We start from the raw sequence: 21936 nt of genomic DNA on the forward strand, positions 1-21936 counted from the left end.
AGTGTGAAAGCAACTCTCCTTCAGTAGGTGAATGGATAAGTGAACTGTGCTATATTCAGACAATGAAGTATTATTCAGCACTAAAAAGAAATGAGCTATCAAGTCATGAAACTACATGGAGAAAACTTAAATGCATATCACTGAAAGAAATAAGCCAATCTGAAGAGGCTACATACTCTCCAATTCCAACTAACTATATAGCATTTTAGAAAAGGCAAAACTACAGAGACAGTAACATGATCAGTGGTTGTCAAGGACGGGGGATGTGGGGATGAGAAGGTAGAGCACAGAGGAGTTTTAGGGTGGTAAAAATACTCTGTGCGATACTATTATAATGGGTACATTATAATATTTCATATTTGCCCAAACTCAGAGAGAGAGAAAGAGAGAAATCTCACAGAATTTTGAGAAATACTTTTGAGAAACATAAACTGGGCATTGAATTTTACTAAGTGTAATTTTATGTTGAGCCTATGTTTTAAAAAGCCTCTCTCTGTTAGCAGTGCACTCTAAGTGCTTATAGGTAAAATGACGTGCTGTCTGGGAATTTGTTTTTAAAAAGCTGAGGGACAGTACCTGAAAAACACATAAAATGTTGATATTTGTTGAAGCTGAATGATTACAAGATTGGATTCATTTAGACTGTTCTATTTTTGTGTATGTTTTAATTTTCCATAATTAAATGTTAAATTAAAATAAGGGAAACTAACATAAAATATAATGACTAAATTCTTCATTCTCCAATTTGTTTCAAAGGGAAAAAATGACAAGAAAGAAAATAATCTAAACCCCTCATCCACTCAGGGTTGTATTCCCAGACTGTACAAAATTAGCATTAAGGAATCTTGGGAGCTCTGTGGAAGCCATTTTATTCTACAACTGATGTCATATTGCTGACTGTCCTTTGGAAGGTCTCTTGAGGAAGATGTGTGTGTACATGGATGTGTGTGTGTTTTCAGCTTTCTACACACAGTCTATTTTTCTTGTTTAAGAGGTTGACAATACATTTCAATCAAGATAGCAAAATGACCCTGATATCTAATGCCAGAAACTCTGTTTAAATTAACTTTCTCCTCTTCTTTCCATGTTCCATAAAGCACTGTTTTGCATGTGGTATGTCATGTAGCAGTGAAAGCTGGAAGAACAAGACATCACTAAAGATTTTCAAAATTTACAGGGAGGTAGCTCATCAGCTGCAACTCTAGTGGGGGCCTCACCATCTCTTTTTGGGAGGAGCCACAGAAACAAACAGGTAAACACAGTAGGACTAGATGAGCAGCTAAGAAATCCATGTACTTGCATGAGGTGTGAAAGTTCTAAACATCTTTAAAAACTAAGATCTTCTCCCCCCAAAATTTTATCAAAGATGACAAAGACTCCTCAATTTAAAAACACTCACTATTTTCCCAATTCTTCAATTCCTTAGGTAATTACCTTCTGTAAGCTGCTGACCCAAATCATAAAAGGGATCCTCATGTCCTAGCTCCTTTAAATCAGTCTAAACCCTAGGCACTGCAGTCCGCAGACACCAGAGTGGAATGGTGAACATGCCATACTTGTCCTGGAACCCCTCTGCCAATTCCTACTCTTGGTTGGGACCCTATCCTACAACTACGTCACCTTCCAGGTGACGGAGGACTGCTACTCCAAAAACCCAAAGTTTCTGAAATGGAACTTCTCGAGTCTCCATCTAAGACCTTCTTTTCCAGTGTTCTCTAAGTGAATCCACCCTGGTGCTAAGAAACCTGGAGGTTTTCTTCCCACTGTCCTCTCATTCTTTCCTCACATTTAATCACCCACCAGGTCCTGTTGGTCATATTGGTAATACCTCCTAAATGGCGCTTGCTTTCACCCCTGCTCTCTATGCCTACTGTTTCCATGTCCAACTTTGGGTGGTAACGCACTCTTCTCTCATCTGCCACATGCTCACTCTTCAGGTCACTTCTTCCCAGTCTCCTTCCAGCTGCTCCTCCCATGCCTTAAAGGTACTTTTTTCTGTCATATCCCTTCTTCTCATTTATTTAGGCAATCATTTCCCCCTCATAATTTAAGGTATGACGTATGACCACCCATGGTCAAGTCTATTGCAGGCCAAGTTCTCTCTCCTTTACCTGGTCCCCACACAGCCAACTGCTTACAGGATGAACTGGAGTGTTTCAGAAACTACAGAGTCACCATTTCTAAAACAGAAAACATTATTGCATTGCCTTCCCCCAAACCCCTTCCTGTGGTGTTCCTTATCTCAGAGAATAACACCAGTATCTCCCAGTTGCTCAAGCTAGAAACTTGGGGGTCAGCCTTGATCTCACTTACCTTCAAAATTCTATTTCTGAATATATCCGTTTCTCTCCCACTGCCTCAAACACAGTCCAAGCTCTCTCACTGTTCTTCTGAGTCTAATCTGTTTTATAATCCACTCTCCACATGGCAGTCATAATGATCCTTTAATTAAAAAAAAGCCTGATCTTAAATCTCAATCCCCTTAAATCTCTTCAAAGGAACTGGTAATGGGTATATGAGACCCACATATATAACTATACATAGTTATACTATGTAACTATACACACATATGCATATATGTGTACACACATGTATAGTGTATATCATATACACACACATATAATACATGTGCATACACATATATACATGTGACTGTAATTATGTGCATGTGTATACACATATACATTAACATATGTGTGTGTGTTTTCTTTTCAAAATGTTTTCATTGGTCCCTAAGAAAAAGTCAATTCTTGTTTACAAGTCCTCCCTAATCTTGGCCCTGCCACATTGCTGCCACTACATCTAACATGTTTTCTTCTTCCCCTTTTGTCCAGCCATATGGAATACCCTCTAGTTCCCTGACACATTTTCCTCTTAGAATTATAAATGTTTGCACATTTTTCTCTTTGACTAAAATATTATTTTTCTTTTTTAAACCACTTTATTGAGCTATGATCAACATAGAAAAGAGCTGTACTATATGATCTATGCAACCTGATGAGTTTGGAAATAAGTATACACATGTGAAACAATCATCACAATCTATGCTGTCAATATATCCATCACCTCCAAAAGTTTCCTCCTGTATTCTTTAGTTTTATTTTACTATTTTCATAACTATCATATTATTACTATTTTGTGATAATACTTAAATCATATAATCATCTCAGTAGATGCAGAAAAAGCATTTAACAAAATTCAACATCCGTTCATGATAAAACTGTTAATAAATTAGGTATGGAAGAAACATACCTCAAACTTATGAAGCCCACATATGATAAGTCCATAGCTAATATCATAGTGGTGAAAGGTTGAAAGCTTTTCCTCAAAGATTAGGAATAAGGCAAGAGTACCTACCATCACCACTCCTATTTAGTATAGTACTAAAACTTCTGGCCAGAGCAAGGAAAAAAATAAGTGAACGGCATCAGAATTGGAAAGAAAGAAGTAAAATTGTCTCTTTTTGCAGATGACATGATTATACATATTCTAGAGACTCCACAAAGAAACTGTTAGATTGAATCATGAATTCAGTAGGTTGCAGGATGTAAAATCAGCACATAAAAATTAGTAGTGTTGCTATACACTAACAACAACAAATTATCTAAAAAAGAAATAAGATGATCCCACTTGTAATTGCATCAAAAACAATAAAATACTTAGGAGTAAATTTAACCAAAAAGGTGAAAAATTTCTACTCTGATAATGATAAGACATTGATTTAAAAAATTGAAGGCACAAATAAATGGAAAGTTATTGCATGATCATTAGTTGGAAAAAATTAATATTGTTAAAATGTCCATACTACCAAAAGCCATCTATAGATTCAATTCAATCCCTACCAAGATTCCAGTGATATTTTTTACAGAAGTAGTAAGAAACCCCTAAAATTTACATGGTACCACAAAAGACCCCAAACAGTAAAAGCAATCCTCAGAAAGAAGAACAAAGTGGCAGGCATCACACCTCCTGCTCTCAAAACTGTAATATAAGATGTTAATAATTGCCCTTCCTGATGTGGCTCAGTTGGTTGGAGCATCCTCTCATATACCAAAAAGTTGAAGGCTCAATTCCCAGTCAGGTCACATCACAGATGTCAGGTTTGATCCCCAGTTGGGGCATATATGGGAGGCAACCAATTGATACTTCTTTCTCATATCAGTCTCTCTCTCTCTCTCTCTCTCTCTCTCTCTCTCTCTCTCTCTCTCTCTCTCTCTCTCTCTCTCTTTCCCTCCTCTCAAACCAATGAACATATTTAAAAAAACTATTAAGAAACTAAGGTAATAATAATCAAAACAGTATGGTATTGGCACAAAAACAGACAAATAGATCTATGGAACAGAACTGAGAACTGAGAAATAAACTCAAGCATATATGGTCAACTAATATTTGACTAGGGAGCCAAGATGACTCAATGTAGAAAAGATAGTCTCTTCAATAAATGGTGCTGGGACAACTGGATATTCACATGTAAAAAAATAAAACTGAACCCCTCCCTATCTTACACCACTCACACACACACACAAAAATAAACTTGAAATGGATCACATGCCTAAATATAAGACCTGAAACCATGAAACTCCTAGAAGAAAACATAAGGAAAAAATGGCTCCTTGACATGGATCTTGGCAATGCCATTTTTTTGGATATGACACCTAAATCACAAGCAACAAAATAAAAAATAAAAAGCTTATGCACAGCAAAGAAACAATCAACAAAGTGAAAACACAACCTAAGGAATTAGAAAAATATTTGCAAAACAGACATCTGATAAGAGGTTAATATCCAAAATATATTAAAAAACTCATATAGCCCTGGCTGGTGTGGCTTAGTGGATTGAGTACCAGCCTGAGAACCAAAGGGTTGCAAGTTCAATTCCCAGTCAGGGCACATGCCTGGGTTGCTGGCTCGGTCCTCAGCAGGGGGCATGAGAGAGGCAACCACACATGGATGTTTCTCTCCCTCTCTTTCTCCTTCCCTTCCCTCCTCTCTAGAAATAAATAAATAAAATCTTAAAAAAAAAAGAAATAAGCCCTGGCTGGCATAGCTCAGTGGATTGAGTGCTAGCTGCGAACCAAAGTGTCGCAGGTTCGATTCCCAGTCAGGGTACATGCATGGGTTGCAGGCCATGACCCCCAGCAACTGCACATTGATGCTTCTCTCTCTCTCTCTATCTCCCTCCCTTCCCCCTCTATAAATAAATAAAAATCTTTTTTAAAAAGCCCCAACAAAAGTGTGTTCTCTCTAATGAAAAGATTGGGAAAGCACAGCTTTAAAAAAAAAGAAGTAAAGAATCCTTAAAAAGATCATACAATTCAATACTAAAAACAGTCTAATTTTTAAAAATGGTCAAAAGAACCAAATAGACATTTTTCCAAAGAAATACAAATGGCCAACAGATACATGAAAAGATGCTCAGTAGTTGTTAGGGAAATGCAAACCAAAACCACAATGAGATATCACCTCATACCTCTAAAATGGTTGTCATTACAAAGACAAAAATAATAAATGCTGGCAAAAATAATAAATGTGGAGAAAGGGGACTCCTGGTACATACTGTTGGTAGGGTTGTAAATTGGTACAGCCACAATAAAAACAGGATGAAGGATCCTCAAAAAATTAAGAATAGACTTACCACATGATCCAGCAATTCCACTTCTGGGAATATGTCCAAAGAGAATGAAAACACTAACTCAAAAAGATGTCTGCACCCTCTGTGTTCATAACAACATTATATACAATAGCTTAGACATGGAAACAATCTAAGTGCTCATTGATGGATGAATAGACACACAGACACACACACACACACACACACACTGATTTGTTATTCATCAGTAAAAAAATGAGGAAATCTTGCCATTTGTGACAATATGGATGAACCTTGAGGATATTATACTAAGTGAAATAAGTCAGGCAGAAAAAGACAAATACTGTATCATCTCACTTTCATGTGGAATCTTTATAAAAGCCCCAAATTCATCAAAATAGAGATCAGATTTGTTACCACAGGCAGGGGGTGAGAGGAGAGGAAATTGGAGTAAGGTAGTCAAAGGGTATTAACTTCCAGTTAAAAGATAAATATTTACTAGGGACACAATGTACAGCGTGATGACTATAGTTACTGCTATATGATATGTATGAAAATTGTTAAGAGAGTAAAGCCAAAGAGTTCTCATGCAAGGAAAAATATTTTTTTGTTTTCTCTTTTTATTGTATCTATATGAGATGGATGCTAAATAAACTTACTGTAGTAATCATTTCATAATACATGTAAATCAAACCACTATGCTGTATACCTTAAACTTACACAGTGATGTAAGTCAATTATACCTCAAAATAAATAAATATTTTTAAAAGAACACAACAACATATACACCCTCTTAGCAAATTTTTAAGTACATAATAAACATTAACAGTAGGCATGAAGCCATGCAGGAGATCTCTAGGACTTAATTCATCTTGCATGAGTGTAACCACCTGGAATATTCATACTCCCACACTCCACTCCTATACTCTTTTTGTCTATCTAACGGCAAATCATTTTTAAAGTCTTAAACATCATTTCCCTGGGGAGGCTCATCCCAACTCTCTAGACTAGGTTATTGTCCTTTGATATATTCTCCTATAATGTCCCCCATCCTATCTTTTCATACTCATCATATTTGTAATTAATTGCTAAATGAATGGATTTTCTTCCTGATCATAAATTTCATCAAGATAGAGACCATGGCTGTCTACAGTGGTCTCCCCAGTGCAACTGCCTGCTGGAGTTGAGAAGGCACTCAACACATCTCTGTTATATTCAAAAGCATTCAATCCAACTGTGGGTCACCTATAATACATGCATCTATATTAAAGTCCAGTCTGTGAAACCCAAAGGCCTACTCTATCCCTAGATGAGACCAGGAACTTTGCTCTAAATTTAATCATAGATATACTCTAACCCTGCACTGTGAAGACATTCATAGATCCAGATCAATGCCAACAGCTAAGGGAGAACCAAAGACTTGAGCAATCTAGAGTTTAAGAAAACTAAATAGAACTGATGGTCTGGTACCCTCCAGGGGAAGGGTGGGAGGGGCATTTTCCAAATCATGACATTCAACAGATGTAGCAGACTTGAGCCAAAGAGGTCCAAATGGGAGACAAAGGTCACAGAGGCTTCTGGACATTGGGATCTTGATGTCAGGGGTTTCAGAGAGGGCAGGGGGAATCCACCCTGATTAAGATGGATGCATGCTGGATGACAAGTCCCAGACTGACAGAGGAGTGGCTGGGATCAGAGCATCAGTCTCACATTTCTGCTTGAGCTAAGACATCCATCTTCTCTTGCCCTCACACATATCAGCACTTCTAGTTCTTGAACTTTTAGACTCAGAATGGGACTGTGTATACCCCTTGATTCTCAGGCCTTCATTTTCAGACTGAATTATACCACCCGATTCTCAGAGATAAGAGACAAGGTGGCAGCAAAACTATAAATAAGAGATAGGAGAAAAGAGACCAGTGTGAGTAGCAGATTCCATGTTTGTTTGGGGGTCTGGGGCTTTAGCCACCCTGGGAAGCCCATACTTTTTAAATGACCCCACTGAAGGAGGCAATTCTTCAAATTTATTGATGATGTTATCCTGGTTGGCTCAGGGACTGTGGGTGACCCTGCAGACCTTCAATGACTGGAGCTCAAGTGGGATGGGCTCGGTAAAGCAGCAAGGATGCCAATCTTGGGGCTACCTGATTCATAAGAATGACATCCCAGATCTTCAGAAAAATGGCATGGCCCAGGGTATCTTGCAGCACACAGGTCAAACTCTGCTTTTTAAGATTATTGTTTCCCTGTTCAAATTAAAATACCCAAGTCTTTTGCCCATAATTCACCAGGACATGAGTCTAAGTATATTACCTGGGACTATTGTGGAGTTTCTGGCAAAAGTTGCTCCCAGGGGAAGACCCCAGGGCTGGGATAGGTCAGGTAAGAAGGTTATCACATTTGTGGGTCCCCACACCCACCTGCATACTTCCCTTCATCATGGGTCCTTGGTCTCACAGATATTTTTAACAACAATGTACATAGCCAACATGAATCCTGTCTTTTACTCAGTTCTTGAGGGTCCTGTTTGAGTCAAGATATTTTCTGATAGTTAGAGGATCTGACAGTGTCTTACTTTAGGAATGGCTGCCTGACAGGAATCAGCAGCCTGGTGTGTCACTCTCTTCTACGAGGGTTCAGAATAAGTAGTGCCTTTTCTTCCCAAAGAAGACTGACATACTGGAGAAATCTGAGGCCATCTGATTTTACTCCACTTCAAAATGATCTATCTGCTCTTTATTATTTAGAGATTCTTTTTCCTCTTACCATTTAGATATGTTACAATAATATTTCTTATTAGAAGTTTCTGATTAATGCTACTCAGAACAAGATGAAACCTTTCCATTTCAAATCTCGTCCATTTTCTCAGCCCTGGGAAGCTCCCTCTGCCCCTTTACTGTATTGTATTGATTGTTTTGGTCACAGGCAAGCTGCCTTTCATCTGAGCAATAGCCCTGGATCAGTCCTGAACCATAGTAAGACTGTCTATTCTTCCTATTCTTGTGATATTTCTTTACTTACTGAGGAATTAAAAAATAATAGTTACTTTTAGAGAATAGTTAGAAAGACTGCAGGTGGACCTATTTCTTGGTGAAAAAAAATCCCAAAGAAATAATGGTGTTCTCATATTAAAAACTTTCCACTTAACTAAAGCATAGGAGTTTGAATTATTTCTTCTAGGTTAATGTATATAAATGTATGGATGTCCACAGTATTAAAATAATATATGCGTGTATATATTACAGAGCTCAATTTAACAAGCAGTGGATATGGATTACTTAAAAATGTACTTATTATTCATTTAATTTGCACTTTAATCAGCATAAAATAGCATAGAATAAAAGGAGGAACAATATTATTTGTAAAACAAAGTACCTTACATAGATTATCCCAGGAAAAAGGGAACCCTGTCCAGGAACCTTGCAGTCACCTAGTCCAGACACCTGCGCATGAAGGAGAAAGCGGGTCCTGCTACCTAAGGGGAAGGGGCCATACTGTGTGGACTGCAAGTGAGGAGAAAGGACCCACTGTGGGCCTGCAGTGGCCATGAGGACACCTGGAGGATGGCCTTGAAACCTGGGCTTCTCTCTGAGACAAGCAAGTATTTGCCAGGAAGTTGGCTAAGGTCAGAGTATAGACCCAGTGGCTCTTAAACCGGACCATGGAAGTCATTAAAACACAGGTTGCAAAAATGATGGAGGAGTAAGTGGGACTGTTGTGAGCTACACTAATCTCCTCCCAGAACCAATCTGGAATTACAACTAAATTGTGGTGAAATCATCCAGAATAACCAACTGAACACTAGCTGGAGAGAAGCCTTATAACCAAGGTCAGACAGAATTAACCACTTCACCACAACAAGCCTGGTAGGCAGGAGAAGGTGGCATGAGAGGGCTGGATGGACTCCCACAGTTGGCAGATGAAGTTCCAGAGGGATAGTTCAGTGGCCAGGGGGTTCCTCCTGAGAAGTGTGGTGTCTAAACTCCAAGCTGGGCTCCCCAACCTACAGCAACAGAGTCAGAAAGGAACCCAGATAACCTTCAGCTGTGAAAAACAGCAGGGTTTCTACCTACCAGGGAGAGACAGCTGGAGATGCAGAGACCTCTTAAAGGGCCAATGCACAAAATTTCACTTGCAGTCACATACCCTGGGCCTTGGCAGAGGCAGGGCAGAGTGGACTAGAGATGCTGAGGATAGTCTGGTGCTGGTGGCTCTGGGGAGAGAACTGAAGGAATGGCTACCAAGATGCCTGTACTGAGTCATTCCCCACATTGCAGGGGCCATTTTTCTCAGGCAGAGCACTCCTCTCCACTTCACTGGCCTGAGGGGAAGCAATAGCACTGCCTGCAGGAATTACTCTGCTCCACTCTGTGGAGCTTAAGCTCTGCTGTTAACCATAGCTTAATTAGATTAACAAACTGATCAGTTTGGCAACTGATTAGTTTAATAGCTAAGGCAGAAAATATGAAGAAGCAGCCAAAATGAGAATACAAAGAAACAGACCCCAAATGAAAGAACAAAAAAATTTCTCCAGGACTAGATGAAATATTGGCAAGCAATTTATCAGATAGAGAGTTTAGAGTAATGATTATAAGGATACTCAACAACATGAAAAAAGACATAGAAACCATTAAAAAGGACTGGACAGAAATAAAAAAAACAATATCTGAAACAGAGAATACACTGGAAGGAATAAGCAGTAGGTTAGATAAAGCAGAGATCTAATCAGTGTTTTTGGAAGACAAGATAGAAAAAAAAAAACCCAACGTAGGCAGAGCAGCAAAAAGAAAAAAGAATTTAAAGAAATGAGGAGAGCTTAAGAAACATTTTGGACAACATGAAGCAGAACATTTGCATAATGAGAACACCAGAAAGAGAAGAGAGAAAGCAAGGGATCAAGAACCTATTTGAAGAAATAATTACCAAAAACTTTCCTAATCTGGTGAAGAAAAAAGTCACACATGCCTGGGAAGGTCATAGAGTCCCAAACAAGTTGGATCAAAAGAGCTGTACACTGAGACATACCATAATTCAAATGACAAGGCTTAAAGACAAGGAAAGAATCCTAAAAGCCACATGAGAAAAGCAGGTGGTTACATACAAGGAGGCACCAATTAGACTGTCATTTGATTTCTCAACAGAAACATTTCAGGCCAGAAGGGAGTGGTGTGATGAAAAGCAGCCAAGGCTACATTACCCAGCAAGGCTAGCATTTAAAATTGAAGGAGAAATAAGGAGCTTCCCAGATGAGAAAAAACAAAAGGAGTTTGTTAAGACTAAGCCAGTACTGCAACATATGTTGAAGGGCTTGCTTTAAGAAGACAAAAAAGAGAAAGAAAACAAAACAGAGGAAAACAGTCTACCAATAAAATAGCACTACATATGTACCTATCAATAATCACCTTCAATGTAAATGGCTCAAGTGCTCCAAATAAAAGACATAAGGTAGCTGAATGGATAAGAAAACAAGATCTACATATATGCTGCCTCTAAGAGATCCACATCAGATCAAAAAATACACACAGACTAAAATTAAAGGAATGGAAAAAAAAACATTTCATACAAATGGAAAAGGAAGAAAAGCTAAGGTAGCAGTACTTATATCTAACAAAATAGACTTTAAAACCAAGGCTGTATAGTAAGAGACAAAAAAAGGACACTGCATATTAATAAAAGAAACAATCCAACAAGAGGATATAACCATAGTAAACATTTATATACCCAACATTGAAGCACCTGGATATGTGAAGCACATCTTGATGGACATAAAGGGAAAGATCGACAGAAAAACAGTCATAGTCAGGGATTTCAACACCCCATTCACTTCAATGGATAGATCTTCCAGGCAGAAAATCAAAAAGGAGATAGCAGCCTTAAATTATGCAGTAGATCATATGGATTTAATTGATATCTTCTGAGCATTTCACCCCAAGGCAGCACAATAAACATACTTTTACAAGTGCACATGGAACATTTTCTAGGATAGACCACACATTAGGACACAGAGCAAGCTTCAATAAAATTAAGAAGATTAAAATCATATCAAGCATCTTCTCTGACTACAATGCTATGAACCTAGAAATCAATCACAAGAGGAACACTGCAAAACACACAAAGACATGGAAGCTAAATGACATGTCATTAAACAATGCATGGGTCAGCAATGAGATCAAGGGAGAAATCAAAAGATACCTTGAAACAAATGGAAATGAGAACACGACAACCCAAAGTTTGTGGGACCCTGGGAAAGCAATCCTAAGAGGGAAATTCATAGCATTACAGGCCTATCTCAAAACAAAAAACAAAACAACCCCCCTACACACACACACAAGAAAAAGCTCAAATAAACAATCTAAGTTCACACTTAAAGGAAATTGAAAAAGAAAAACAAAGCCCAAAGTGACTAGAAGGAAGGAAATAATAAAGATCAGAGCAGAAATAAATGAAATAGAATCTAAAAATGATACAAAAGATCAATGAATCCAAGAGCTGCTTCTTTGAAAAGATAAACAAGATTGACAAACCTTTAACCTGACACATAAGTAAAAAAAGAGAAAGGACCCAAATAAATAAAATCAGAAATGAAAAAGGAAAAATAACAACTGACACCAAAGAAATACAAAGGATTGTAAGAAAATAAAATGAACAATTATATGTCAACAAATTGGACAATCTGGGTGAAATGGATAAAACACACACAGTTTTCCTAGAAAATTCTAGAAACATATAATTTTCCAAAAATAAATCAGGAAGAATCAGAGAATCTGAGTAGACAGGTTATACCTAATGAAATCAAAGCAGTAATCAGAAAACTCCCAACAAACAAAAGCCCTGGGCCACATGGTTTCACAGGTGAATTTTACTAAAGATTCTGAGAAGAACTAACACCTCTCTTTCTCAAGCTACTTCATAAAATTTAACAGGAGGAAAGGCTCCCAAACTCATTTTAGGACAGCATTATCCTTCCAAAACTAGATAAAGATACTACAAAGAAAGAAAATTACAGACCAATGTCCCTGATTAACATAGATGCTAAAATCCTCAACAAAATATTAGCAAACCAAATACAGCAATGCATCAAAAAGATCATACACCATAATCAAGTGAGATTTATACCAGGAAGCAAGGTTGGTACAACATTTGCCAATCAACAAATACGATTCATCACATAAAAAAATGAAGGATAAAATACTACATGATCATATCAATGGATGCAGAAAAACTTTTGATAAAATTCATCACCCATTTATGATAAAAACTCTCAGCAGTGGGATTAGAGGGAACATACCTAAACATAATAAAGGCCATATATGACAAACCCACTGCCAGCATCATACTCAATGGGTAAAAACTACAAGTGTTCCCCTTAAGATCAGGAATAAGACAGGGGTGTCCACTTTCACCTCTCTTATTCAATATAGTACTGGAAGCCCTAGCCACAGCAATCAGACAATAAGAAGACATAAAAGGCATCCAAATTGGAAAGGAGGAAGTAAAACTATCTTTATTTGCAGGTGGCATATTTTATATAGAAAATCCCAAAGATTCCACCCAGAAACTACTAAAATTGATAAATGAATTCAGCAAAGTAGCAGGAAACAAATTAATATCCAGAAATCAGTTGCATTTTTATATGCCAGTAATGACCTAACAGAAAAGGAAATTAAGAAAACAATCCATTCACAATTGCTTCAAAAAGAATAAAATAACTAGGAATGAACATAACCAAGGATGTAAAAGAACTGCAAGCAGAAAATTATGACTCTGAAGAAAGAAACTGAAGAAGATACAAATAAGTGGAAGCACATACTGTGTTCATGGATATGAAGAGTTAGCATCATTAAAATGTCCTTACTACCCAAAGCAATCTATAGTCAATGAAATTCCTATCAAGATTCCAATGATGTATTTCACAGAATTAGAACAAATATTTCAAAAATTTATATGGAACTACAAAATGCCCCACATAGCAACACAATTCTGACAAAGAAGAACAAACTGGGAGGAATTATACTACCTAGTATCAAACTGTACTACAAGGCAATAGTAATCAAAAGAGCTTGGTATTGGCATAAAAACAGACATATAGATCAATGGAACAGAACAGAGAACCCAGCGATAAACCCACACCTTTATAATCAATTAATATTTGACAGAGGAAGCAAGTAAATACAATGGGCTAAAAATAGTTTATTCAATAAATGGTGTTGGGAAAATTGGACAAATAATGTGCAGAAAAATGAAACTAGACCATCTTCTTACACCACACATAAGAATAAACTCAAAATGGATCTAAGACTTAAATGTTAGACCCAAAACCATAAAAATCCTAGAAGAAAATAGGCAGCGAAATCTCAGACATTGCTCATAGAAATTTTTTCACATATATATTTCCCCAGGCAAGGGAAACAAAAGGAAAAAATAAACAAATGGAACTACACCAAACTGAAAAGTTTTTGCACAGCAGAGGAAATCATCAACCAAATAGAAAGACAACCCACAGAATGGTAGAACATATTCACCAATACATCTGATAAGGGGTTAATATCCAAAATTTATAAAGTATTTATAAAATTCAACACCAAAAAACCCAAACAACCCAATTAAAAAATGGGCAAAGGACCTGAACAGATACATCTCCAGAAAGGACATACAGATGGCCAATAGACATATGAAAAGATGCTCAACATCACTAATCATCAGAGACATGCAAATAAAAACCACAATGAGATACCATCTCACTGTCAGGATAGCTATCATTCATAAATCAACAAAGAAGTATTGGTGAAGATATGGAGAAAGGAGAACTCTTTTGCACTATTGGTGGGAATGCAGATTGGTGCAGCCACTGTGGAAAGCAGTGTGGAGATACCTCAAAAGCATAAAAAATGGACCTGCCTTTTTGACCCAGCAATTCCACTTCTGGAAACATATCCAAAGGAACCCAAAACACTAATTAGGAAGAATATAAGCACCCCTATGTTCATTGCAGCATTTCCAATCACCAAGATATGGAAGCAGTCCTAGTGTCCATCAATAGATGAGTGGATAAAACAACTATGGAACATTTACACAGTGGAATTCTACTCAGCCTTAAAAAAGAAGAAAATTTAGCCCTGGCTGGTATGGCTCAGTGGATTGAATGCCAGCCTGTGAACCAAAGGGTCACTGGTTTGATTACCAGTCAGAGCACATGCCGGGGTTGCAGACCAGGTCCCCAGTAGGGGGTGTGTGAGAGACACTGATGTTTCCCCCTCCCTTCCCCCCTCTCTAAAAATAAATAAATATTTTTTTTAAACAAGGGAAGTTTGCCCTTTGCAACAGTATGAATGGACCTGGAGAACATTATGCTAAGTGAGATAAAGACAAATACCATATGATTTCACTCATGTGTAGAATCTAATGAACAAACAGAACTAACAAGCAAATCAGAGACAGACTCATAGATGGAGACCAGGATGACAGCTAGTGGCAGCAGGGGGTAGGTTAGGGGGCAGAAGGAAAAAGGAGAAAGGATTCATAGACATGGACAACAGTGTGTGATTGCTGGGGGGTGGGGAGTATAAGGGGACTAAATGGTAACAAAGGATACAATAAAGATTTAGTTTAAAAAAAAAAACCCCACAGTTGTTGGACTTCACCCCAGAGTATCTGATTCAGCAGGTCTAGAGTTGGACTCAAGAATCTGCATCTTTAACAAGTTTCCAGATGTCAGTGCTGCTGGTCAGAGATCACACCTGACCTCCACAGAATGGTGTGGAGACAGTGCTAAGAGGACCCTGAACCCAGGCCTTGGTCTTTATGGCACCAACAGCACTCAACTCCTGCTTTAAGAATTGACAGAAAACCAAGGCCTTCTATGGAGTCAGCTTGTAGTTCACAGGAGGACATGGTCAACGGGAAATAAGAGGCATAAACCTTCTGCATCTCCAGCATGGCTACTGGATATGCCTGGATGTACAATAAGAGGCAGGTAATTGCACATGAGAGTGGTCTCTACGTCCGATGCACCCACCACTCTTATAAAAGAGAGCAGGTAGCAGAGCTGAATTGCGTGGAGAAGATAAGTCAGAGGGCAGGCTCTGAGGCTGTTCAGCCCAATCTGTTCACAAGACGTGTGTGGAATAGAATTTGCCAGCTCCTCAGCTGGTGCCACAGAGGCTTTGGTGTACTGGATTGTGCTTTGAGGTGGAAACAGATGCCCCCTCCTCCTCTTCTTCAGGAATGGGGACAGGCACACAGGACTTGGTCACCACCATCATCACGGAGTCTGACCTTTGCCAGGTCTAGGTTGATGCAAAGCAAATGTCTCACAAGTGTGGGGAGACTGACATCTTAGCAAGTCTTAGCAGTGAGTTCCACTGTCACATCTTCTGTCTCCCCACAACACAGCCTATGGTGGCAATCAAATCTTGAAGTCCCACATGTCCCCATAACTCCCACCTGTGACCCCATCTCCATAGGGACAGCACTCTACCCATTATCCTGTTCTCCCGACTGTTGGTAATGAGGTCTTACCCTTCACTGGCTTCATAGCATGTAGAGACATGCAAATTTCTCTTATCTTAAAAATGACATTTAAAAGTCTCAACTCTCTCAATGCAGGGCTTCCTTCAGCTCCTTCCTTTCACAGATAAGTGCCTGGAACCAGTTATCACCTCCCATTAAGCCATCAACTCATTCCAATCAGGCTTGTCTCCACCACTCCACTGCTTCTACTCAAGTCAAATTCCCAGTAGGCATTCATTCAGTCATTAGTCTAACAGATGTCTATTGAGCCATGTGCCAAGCATGATTCTGAATGCTTGGGATGCAAAGATCTGCGCCCCACAGGACTTACAACCCAGTAAGAGGAAAATGCAGAAAAACGATACACATGATAAGTAAATGCCATGGCATGCTAGATGAGAGCTAAGGAAGAGAACAGCAGAGAAGCACAAGAAGGGATCAAAAAGATGGGAGAAGGGCCAATTCAACATGCTGGGTCCAGATCTTTGTCTTCAATTAAATTGAAAACTGACGAAAGACAGTGTATTAGCTATGATAACATATTTATGAATTTTTAATTGCTGAGCTTGACCATGAAATCCCATGCAAATTCCCTTGAGGAAAGAACCCAGCCTAGAAATGAAAGCACAGGAAGAGTCTGTGGTCTCCAAAGGGAGGGATTTTAGAATCCAGACAAGGTCCCCTTCGCTCATGTAGCCTGGCCATTCATTACATCATGTGGGCACAAATCCTTTCATTCTACAAAGGGGGCCCAGTTGTAGATGAGGGGCTGATGGGGTGTCTTAAAGGTACTGAGCAGCTAGGGATAAGCCAGTGAAATCATAAACAGAGCAGGCTTTGATTAGTGGTAGGAATTCTGCACTGAGTACCTGCTTGTTAGAACAAAATCAAGAACACAACAGAGGGAAGTGGAAGAAATTCAATAAACTTTAAGCCTCAGGACACAATTGTCCTGAGTCATTTGCAATAAGCCAAATTTTAGGGGCCTAGGTATGCAACCATTTAAGATGAGGGCAACAGCTACAGAGACCCCAGCAAGGCATTCTCCCATCACTAATTGTTTGTAATACAGAGGAAGACTTGCACTTGGCAGGAGAAGCAAGTCTACTTGTTGAGTGGCTGCTGGGACCTGAAGGAGTTCCTTCACCTGTTGATGGAGTTCACTTACCCTCTTAGCTCTAAAAAAAAGACGTTGGAATATATCAATGTGTCCAACTTTTTTTTAACAATGGAAATTTTTTCAAACAAAATCTTAAGCAAAACCCAGTGTATAAAATGTCTAACAGTGGAAGTGACTGGGCCAGAGGCCCAGCAAGAGGCCCATTCTGTATCCTCTTCACTCCTCTCCCTGATCATTCTCCTTAGAAGCAGTTCTGAGACAAGGGAGGGTCCCACACATAATGCTCCTTCTCTCCCCTGGCATCTTATGGTTCTATAATGCACATGAACCATTAAAATTCATAGAATGGCAATACTAATTTAAGGAAATCATTTAATTTTAAGAAAAAATGTAAGGAGAGAATGATACTGGAAGAGAATGGGAAACAAATTCTCTGCCTAATGTCCAGAGTGAGTCATCTAGGCCTGAAGAAATTGTTCTATGGAGGGGGAAAGCCCAGGATTCCCTGTCTAAGGAGGGGTGACAATCTTGCTGGAACATCCCCAGGAGCAGGGGTAGGACAGAGGAGTCTGTCTTTCACCAACTAAAGAAGCTTTAAGTACACACTAAGATGACCAGACAACTTTCCTCACAAATGTGAATGAATCAAGAGTAAAGGAGACTCTATGTCACAAACCTTGATTCCAAGTTCAATATTTTCTCCTCCATACACATCCATCCCAGGGTCCAGAAGACCGATTTCACCAAAGAACTTCCTGTTGACCACGAAGGAGCAGCCAATCATGGCTGGTGTCCTGTGGGAGAGAGAGAGAAGCTAAAGTCATTAAAGACATGTGGTACATACATGCATACACACATATACAAGAGAACTTACTCAGCTACTGGAATGAAGAATATCCCACCATTTACAACATGGGTGGGCCTTGAAGGCATTATACGAAGTGAGGTAAGTCAGACAGAGAAAGACAAATGTTCTCACTTACATGTGGAATCTAAAAAAGCTGAACAGTAGTAGAAATAGAGAGAATGGTGGTTACCAGGGACTGTGTGAACCCGGGAAGTAGGGAGATGTTGGTCAAGGAGTCTAAACTTGTAGTTAGAAGATGAACAAGTTCTGGAAATCTAATGTACAGCATAGCGATTGTAGTCAACAATTACTACATTGTAAACTTCAAAGTTGTTAGGAGACGAGATCTTAAATGTTCTTACCACATAATGAAATGGTAATTATGTGACATGATGGAGGTGTTAGCTAATGCTATGGTGGTAATCATATTGCAATATATAAATGAATCAAATCAATATGTTGTGTACCTTCAATGTATATAAGGTTCCATGTCAATTATATCTCAAGTAAACAAAATGAAGCTAACACCATTAAGTATCAGTAAAGGCAATAGTACCAGAAGCCCTTCACAGACAGCATCATAACAGGTGCTGGGTTCCACTCTGGCCACTCTAGTAACTTCCTGAAGCCCTCAATTCTCACATCGCCATTCTCCATAAAGCTGCATTTTGGCTTCAGGCAAACTATGGTACACAAAGCATCTAGGGATAAATGGCACCTTTGTCTCTAGAACAAGAATAGGTCTCACATATCACGTGAAGTCTGCAAACATGTGATCTGGTTCTCACTGCATGTCTGGTGACAGCTGTGTGGCAGGATGAGTATCCATGGGCAGTGTCAGAGAAGCTCAGAGGGGAGGAACAGGATGTGTCTGTCCGCTATCCCAGGAAGAACTTTACAAGTTGGGAGCACAAAGGGGAACTGGAGAAGGGAAGGTCAACAGGAAGATGTGTAGACTGCACATTCTGGTAGGAGAAAGTGGATCAGGATGCTGGTTGCTTCAAAGGGGACAAGACTCAGGGGAGATCCCTGGTATCCAAAAGGGTCAATAATAAACCACAGAGAGACTGTCTCAGCCCACAGAGAAAGGGCCCTGAACAGGAGAGATGAAAGGTACCTACAGGGTGGCCATTGGCCATAAAGTCTGGAAACAAAGATTAACATTTTATTTTGTACATATAATCCTGATTATTTCTTCTGAAGTAGGCTAAGGGCACAAGTTGAACTCCATGAAAATCTGAGACAAAAGCCACCTGAGAGGCAGCACATCATGGATGCATGTGCAGGAATCCATGGAAACGCAGCATTAACCTACCACATTCATTGCAATTTTGCATGAAGCGTGGGACCATGTATTGCTAATAAGGGACAACCCACTAATACATTTTACATATTACATTGTATTATATTATATTATATCCTGTACTGTAGTGAATATCAACAAATCCTTTATGTTTTTTCATCTCTGTTTTTAGCCTTTATAGGTACCCTTGTACAATAAATCCATTTGGCAAATATTTGCTCAGTACCTACCATATCTAAGGCATTTTACTGGTGCTGTAGAGGATAGAGAAACACACAGTATACTTCATTCAAGGAACTAAGAGTCATTTTCATTATTACTATATTATTATTATTACTATTATTGCAGCTATTTATTGAGCAACAACTATGTCTCAAGCACAACGCAAAGCACTTTCCTGCACTATTTCATTTAAAAATTTCCACAGCCTTGTGAAGGAGGTAGGACCATCTCTATTTAAAAGCCAAGCCCCATGGGGATTTAGTGACCTGTCCCTGAGTCACCATCCAGCTTCAAAGCCCTTGACTCCAGCCCTTGTGGTTTGTGACACTCTCTAGGAAAGCTGGCAAACCCCAAACTCCCAAAGGCCACACATTCCATCAAGATGCTTTCATGGGCAAAAGAGGCATCTCATTCAGGAGACCCAGTGAAGCTCCCCTGGGGCCACTGGGAAGGCATTAGGTGGCATTCTCTGGAGCTGAACTATATAGACCTCAGTCTCAGGTCTTCATAAGCTCTTTCTGATTTTGAGCTTGCCTTTGACCTCAGTGTCCAGATTTCTGACTCCATGGAATATCTGTTGCCCCCCAGGAGATGGGGCAGCAGTGGGACATGCTGGGAAAAACAGTGTTGAGAGTTGAAAGAACCTAGTGGGAATGCTGGCACTGCCACTGAAAATTACCTGGGTTACATTAATGGAGCACTCTGGATCCCAGCTAAGTCTCTACAGAGTGCTACTGTGAAAAGATGTGAGATGAGCCTGTTGCAAAGGACAGAAGCTCAGAAAATAATGTTCCTTTCCCCTCCTGCTGAGGCTCATCCACATTTTTTCTAGAAACCTCATACAGATAACTATGTACATAGGATGCTGCCCTCTGCTGGTGCAGCTGTGCCACCCCAGCCACACCAGGGACAACAACTGCTTCACTGTCAATCGTTTCCTCCAACCCTAGGCCACCCAGAGAGAAGCAGAAGAGTCCCAGCCTGGAAAAGCACTGTGTGAGCCCATCCCCCCCACCTCAGTTAACCAAACCTAAACAGTCAATCAAATAATCTTTTTCCTTAAACTTGGAATTGAGACAGTGGTGGGAGGTAGAACTAGATGGTCTCATCCAAATGTGGAGCACAGGCCACTATGTGGGGCAACTCTGGTGCACAGAGGTGATGGGACATAGGGAAGAGGCAGGTGGACAGTGGAGGAGACAGGGGTTGGAGCTGCCTGGTGACTTCAGCTTCCCATCTGCTGAGAGGTGTGGCTCTGATCTCTGCCTGGGGTCATATGAGAATCCCCTGTGTCTTCGTGGTCATCTGAGAGTCCCCTGTGTCTTTGCAGTCTCTCCTTTTTGACTTAAACCCTGTTAGATAGGTGTCTGTTCTTTGCAACCAAACTGTGATAATGACACATGCTGTCCCCTCGTACTTATGACCCGAGGGCAGGGTGAAGGGAGGTTATCCTACAGCCAGAAGAGGCAAACTTCAGGGACCATTCATTCAGGGAGAGCTAAATGCCAGGGTCCACCTTGTGATGGAGAAATGCCAGAGACACGTGTGCTTGGAGACCATAGGTGCAGCCTGGGAGTGCGGGAGTCTGCAGAGAAGGGGGCAGGAGGCAGCATCATATTAACTCAATTTTCTAGAAAGAAATTGCTGAGCACATCAAGAAATTCTAAAAGAAAAAAAAAAGAGATTCTGATAAGTCACTACAGTCTCCTGTAAAAGCTTGTGCCTGGTGTCTGATGTTAACACCCCTATGAAGTTAAGAGCCTGCTGCATGTTTCTATATTTTCTAATCTCTTAAAGGCAAGCAGGACAGTTAAAAATCGCAGGCACAGTCAACACACACTCTCAGCGGGGTGGCTTTGGACACTGCCTCCTGGGAGAGAGCACTGTTTCTCTGAGATTGGCTCAGCGCCCACCTGGGCCCACCTGCACCAGCATCATCCCATGGCTCCTTAGAAAATGCAGAGTCCTGGGTGTGGCCCAGGACCACAAAACCAGATTACAGAGATGGGACTTGGAAATGTGTGTTGTACCAGCAGACCCAGCCTGTGGAGCTGTCTCCCCAAGCAAACTGTCAGGGCCCCCAGAGCAGAGAGGTTAGCCCTCTAATTTCTCATTGTATTCCCAGGGTTGGTGTCTTGCCTGACACAGACAGGCACTTACTAGATCCTGTTAAACAAATGAATGAGTGCAACAATCTGGGTGACTGCCCCAGGTGGGGAAGGGCTCTGTGAAGGCATCCATGTGCACTCAGAGCTGCCCCACATGGCAGCCTGTGCTCCACATATGGATGAGACCACCTAGTTAGTTCTAGCTCCCAGCACCGTCTCAATTCCAAATTGGCTGAA

The 21936-nt window shown here is 40.0% G+C and overlaps 1 protein-coding gene across 4 annotated transcripts in view; it reads right to left on the reverse strand.

The window, feature by feature from the left end:
* The window catches only part of GALNT17 (polypeptide N-acetylgalactosaminyltransferase 17), a 430203-nt gene that overhangs the window by 86979 nt on the left and 321288 nt on the right, over nt 1–21936 (reverse strand). For all 4 annotated transcript variants that reach the window (XM_045819620.1, XM_045819622.1, XM_045819619.1 and 1 more), the window contains exon 6: nt 17896–18013. In XM_045819620.1, coding sequence (XP_045675576.1) covers nt 17896–18013 — 118 coding nt within the window. The remainder of the gene's footprint in view (nt 1–17895; nt 18014–21936) is intronic.

Source organism: Phyllostomus hastatus, unplaced genomic scaffold, assembly GCF_019186645.2.
Source record: "Phyllostomus hastatus isolate PE091 unplaced genomic scaffold, TTU_PhHast_1.1 phas_scaffold_385, whole genome shotgun sequence".
Classification (NCBI taxonomy): Eukaryota; Metazoa; Chordata; class Mammalia; order Chiroptera; family Phyllostomidae; genus Phyllostomus; species Phyllostomus hastatus.